Raw genomic sequence first — 3,336 nt, 5'->3', positions numbered from 1 at the left:
CCTTATTAACACCGAAATTCATACCTTAATTTTCCTTCGATCATCTTTCAGAGTTTTTGAAGTTGTTGTATAAGTTTGGCAACAACGTGTGAGAAACATCAGTTCTTTCGTAACAATCAAAATCGTTGTATTGCTTATTCAAATATTACAAGATTCCAAGATACATTTATACACTTTATACAGGGGCGCAAACATAAACTTAATAACTATTGCGAAGGCTCGCTACGGGCTGTTTAGCATGTCCCCGAGGAGCCGCTCGATGGGCACGTCCCCTACGGTCTGCCGGAAGAAGAGTTCCTGGAGCGACCTCGAGCTGAGGGCGCGCACCGCGGGCAGCAACAGCAGCAGGCGGCCGAGGCGCGCGCGCCCTCGCACCGAGCAGTACTCGGACATCATGGCGTGCGTCTGGTCGGCCAGCGCCTCCACCTGCAGCCCGTCACCCAGGCCTCGTGCTTCTGGAGGGGAAAGGGAAGAAGCAGGGGTGGTCAGGGGCACTTCACTCGGAAAAATCAGTGTACACCCTCCGCTCTGGCTCCCCGCGCGCCGCCCGTGTGGTAGAAACGGGTCCGTTGCAACAACAGTAAAATCGGTGTGCGCTTGAATTTTAAGTGCCATCACCGCAGATATAGAATTGATCTGCTTGGAATTTAGATGTGAGCGGGGTTAAATTTCTTTTTGCGGTGATGATGATGACCCCTCGGTAGGTTGACCCCATCTGCTGCATGTTACAGCCTCTTCAGGAGGTCATGGCGATTATAGTAGAATTGTAACACTCACCGGCCTTGAACAGTACGAGAGCCTTCAGGCACGCGTACTCGGTGTGGTCGACGCGGAGCGACTGAAAGCGCGCCACGGCCTCCTCCAGGCGCCGAGCATCCTCGGCCAGGACGGAGCGTCGGGATGGTGGCGACACGGCGCCCGCGACCAGGGACTCTGGAAAAGAGAGACGTCGGTCAGATGATGGCCGAAACGGATGTCGGGACGGGTAGGGGTAGGACGAACGTTACCGTGGTGCACGGGGAGCTGCCACTGCGCCGCGCTCAGCACGAAGAGGTCGGGCCAGCCCTCCTCGAGCAGGACGGACTGGTCGGCGCCGGAGAGCTGAAGACGTTCAGGCGTCAGGACTCCATCAAGAGGGTTACATGCACAATACCTGACAATACCGGGTGGCTCTTTCGTTCCGTCTACTTCGGTGGTTAGATGCCCCACATGCATACGTGGGGGCGGGTCGCCTACTCGCTCGGGCTAAGGCACCACAGTCTTCAGCAGACTGATTCCGCAGAGCGCTCAAGGGGAGGTAGGTAGGTGGGATGCCTCATCCACCTCATCCTCACGAGTGCGAAAGACGGGAGCAGTCGCTGTCTCTGTCTCACTCGTGGGAAGGAGGCCTGTCGTCCCCCCTAATACGCTCCCCGGAATCAGTCTGCAAAGGCAAACGCGCCCGTGCGAGCGAGCGGCACAGTCTATTCAAGACGAATAAGGCCGAAGGCGAAACGAGCATTGGGCCGACCACGATCACTGACCTGCAAGAAGGCGGGTATGCTCCGCGCCCACTTGACGGCGAGGAAGAGGATCTTGGCGGCAGACTCGTACACGTTGTCGAAGCAGGCGGGCGGCGGGCAGAACAGGGGGCCGGGGGCCAGCGGGGGCAGCGGGGCATCGCTGGCCAGGACGGTGAGGCGGGGCACGTCGACGCTGAGCGCGGCTAGCGCGGCCGGGGAAGAGGCCGGGGCCTCGGCGCCGCCATTGTCCGGGAGGTTCGCCGGCGAGGGCTGGCCGCGCGCCTCCTCCGAACTCGTCACCTCGTCCTCCTTCTCGCGGGGCAGTGGCCGCCCGGGACTCAGGCTGGGGCCAGGGGCGGCGGTCGGGTGAGGAAAGGGTTGGAAGGAAAGTGGCAGACCTAGGGTAGAACGGCGGTAGAGACGAGCCCTCTAGCGAATCCAGCGGTGAATTCCAAATCGATTTGACTTACCGAATGTCTGGCCGTCGAATATGCCCGGCTTCATGCCGAAGGGCGATGGCGGCGGGTACAAGATGACGGTGGTGTGCATGTCGCCCCCCGCACCGCCCCCGCCCGGCACCGCCCCCAGCCCCGACCCCAGGCTGCTAAGCCCCATGGCGCCGAGGCCCGCCCCCAGGCCGAGGCTCGGCGAGAAGGGGGCGGGACCAGTGGGGCCGGGGCCCCCGAGGTGGGGCCGGCGCGGCAGCGAGTACGCCATGGACATGGGCGCGCCCATGGAGAAGGCGCCGCACGGCGACATGCTGGGGGGCAGCGACCGCGGCGCGCGCTCGTGCTGCACGGCTGAAACAGAGGAAAAGGGTGGAGAGCACTGAGCACCGGGTCAGCTCCCGGGATGGCAATGTCCTGTCACACCTGTAGGGCGCCTGATGAGCTAGCCACTGGCCCGGCGATAAGTCACGCTCATGGCAGTTTAGGGCGCGCATGGCCGCCCGGCCTCGTGGCGAGCGTCATGGACGCTTCCGGTGTGAACCGCCCCTGGACATTATCCTGACACCTCCCCCCCCCCCCCCGGTCACCCATCATGATTGTTTGCTACCAACCGAGGGGGTGGCTTGACCTGTCCGTGTCCGATGCGAAATGACTGTCAAAAACTATATCGATCGAAAATCGGACCATTAACTGGGAAAACTAACGTGACATGTGTCACGTTTCTTGATGCACTCTCGAGAGAACACGTTTCCTGACGCACTCTCCCTCTGATGCGCCTATCCTTTTACATGGAGTAGAGTGCATCAAGAAAGTTCTCTCCTGAGAGTGCATGATGAAAACATGTGACACATGTCACACTTGTTTGTGCGACGTGAACAAAATCGGTGCCATTTCAATATCGCTTCTGGCGGTCATTTCGGGGTTTTGGTTCTGGAGCCGTGTTCTTTCCCAGGAAAGCAACAAAAAACTGTTTGTACAGGATGTAGACTACAATTTTCATGAACCCAGTTCAATTACTTTTGACGCCCACCTAGCGTTTTAGGAGCAGGCTCGACCACTCAAGCCGCGCTCTTATCTGAGCGCTACTATGCGGCCTCTCTTTTCGGCCCGATTCGATTCGCGTGTCTGCACTGGTAACTGTCCGCTTGTGGCCTAACCCCCCTCCACACACACACACACACACCACCCCGCCACACCCCGCCACGTCCCACCGCGTGGCGCCAGCCGCAGCACTGCCGCGACGGGAAGGGGCAGAGGGCAGCGTATCTGCGGACAGGAATCTCGTTACGCTTGAATAAGTCATGTTCGGCAGGTGGCCTGTTCGATGGGGTGGGGCAGCACCGCCGCCAGTGATTGCATGTGTCACTGCATGGCGGAGGGGCGGG

At 60.1% G+C, this 3,336-nt stretch overlaps 1 protein-coding gene across 2 annotated transcripts; it reads right to left on the bottom strand.

Annotated features, from left to right (window-relative positions):
- Positions 1-143: 143 nt before the first annotated feature.
- Positions 144-2,297, bottom strand: LOC113209424 (photoreceptor-specific nuclear receptor-like). 2 transcript variants are annotated; one of them, XM_052276623.1, is made up of 5 exons: positions 1,973-2,297; positions 1,524-1,900; positions 1,008-1,101; positions 778-933; positions 144-455 (listed from the first exon to the last, which is right to left on the bottom strand). In XM_052276623.1, exons 1-5 carry the CDS (start codon positions 2,259-2,261, stop codon positions 223-225), a joined length of 1,149 nt encoding a protein of 382 aa, XP_052132583.1. In that variant the 5' UTR covers positions 2,262-2,297; the 3' UTR covers positions 144-222. The 2 variants fall into 2 exon arrangements, with proteins under 2 accessions (XP_052132583.1, XP_052132584.1); XM_052276624.1 differs by having other exon boundaries at positions 144-452.
- Between the last annotated feature and the right edge of the window lie 1,039 nt (positions 2,298-3,336).

This window comes from Frankliniella occidentalis, unplaced genomic scaffold, assembly GCF_000697945.3.
Source record: "Frankliniella occidentalis isolate FOCC.00 unplaced genomic scaffold, Focc_3.1 Scaffold3718, whole genome shotgun sequence".
Classification (NCBI taxonomy): Eukaryota; Metazoa; Arthropoda; class Insecta; order Thysanoptera; family Thripidae; genus Frankliniella; species Frankliniella occidentalis.
The sequence above is the reverse complement of the archived record's forward strand: the minus strand, read 5'-3'. Positions and strand labels throughout refer to the sequence as shown.

Coding starts and splice junctions, on each gene's coding strand:
- LOC113209424 (XM_052276623.1), bottom strand. CDS start 2,261: ATGTCGCCGTGCGGCGCCTTCTCCATGGGCGCGCCCATGTCCATGGCG. Junction 1,901..1,972: donor ATTCGACGGCCAGACATTCG/GTAAGTCAAATC, acceptor GTTCTACCCTAG/GTCTGCCACTTTCCTTCCAA. Junction 1,102..1,523: donor GCATACCCGCCTTCTTGCAG/GTCAGTGATCGT, acceptor GAACGTCTTCAG/CTCTCCGGCGCCGACCAGTC.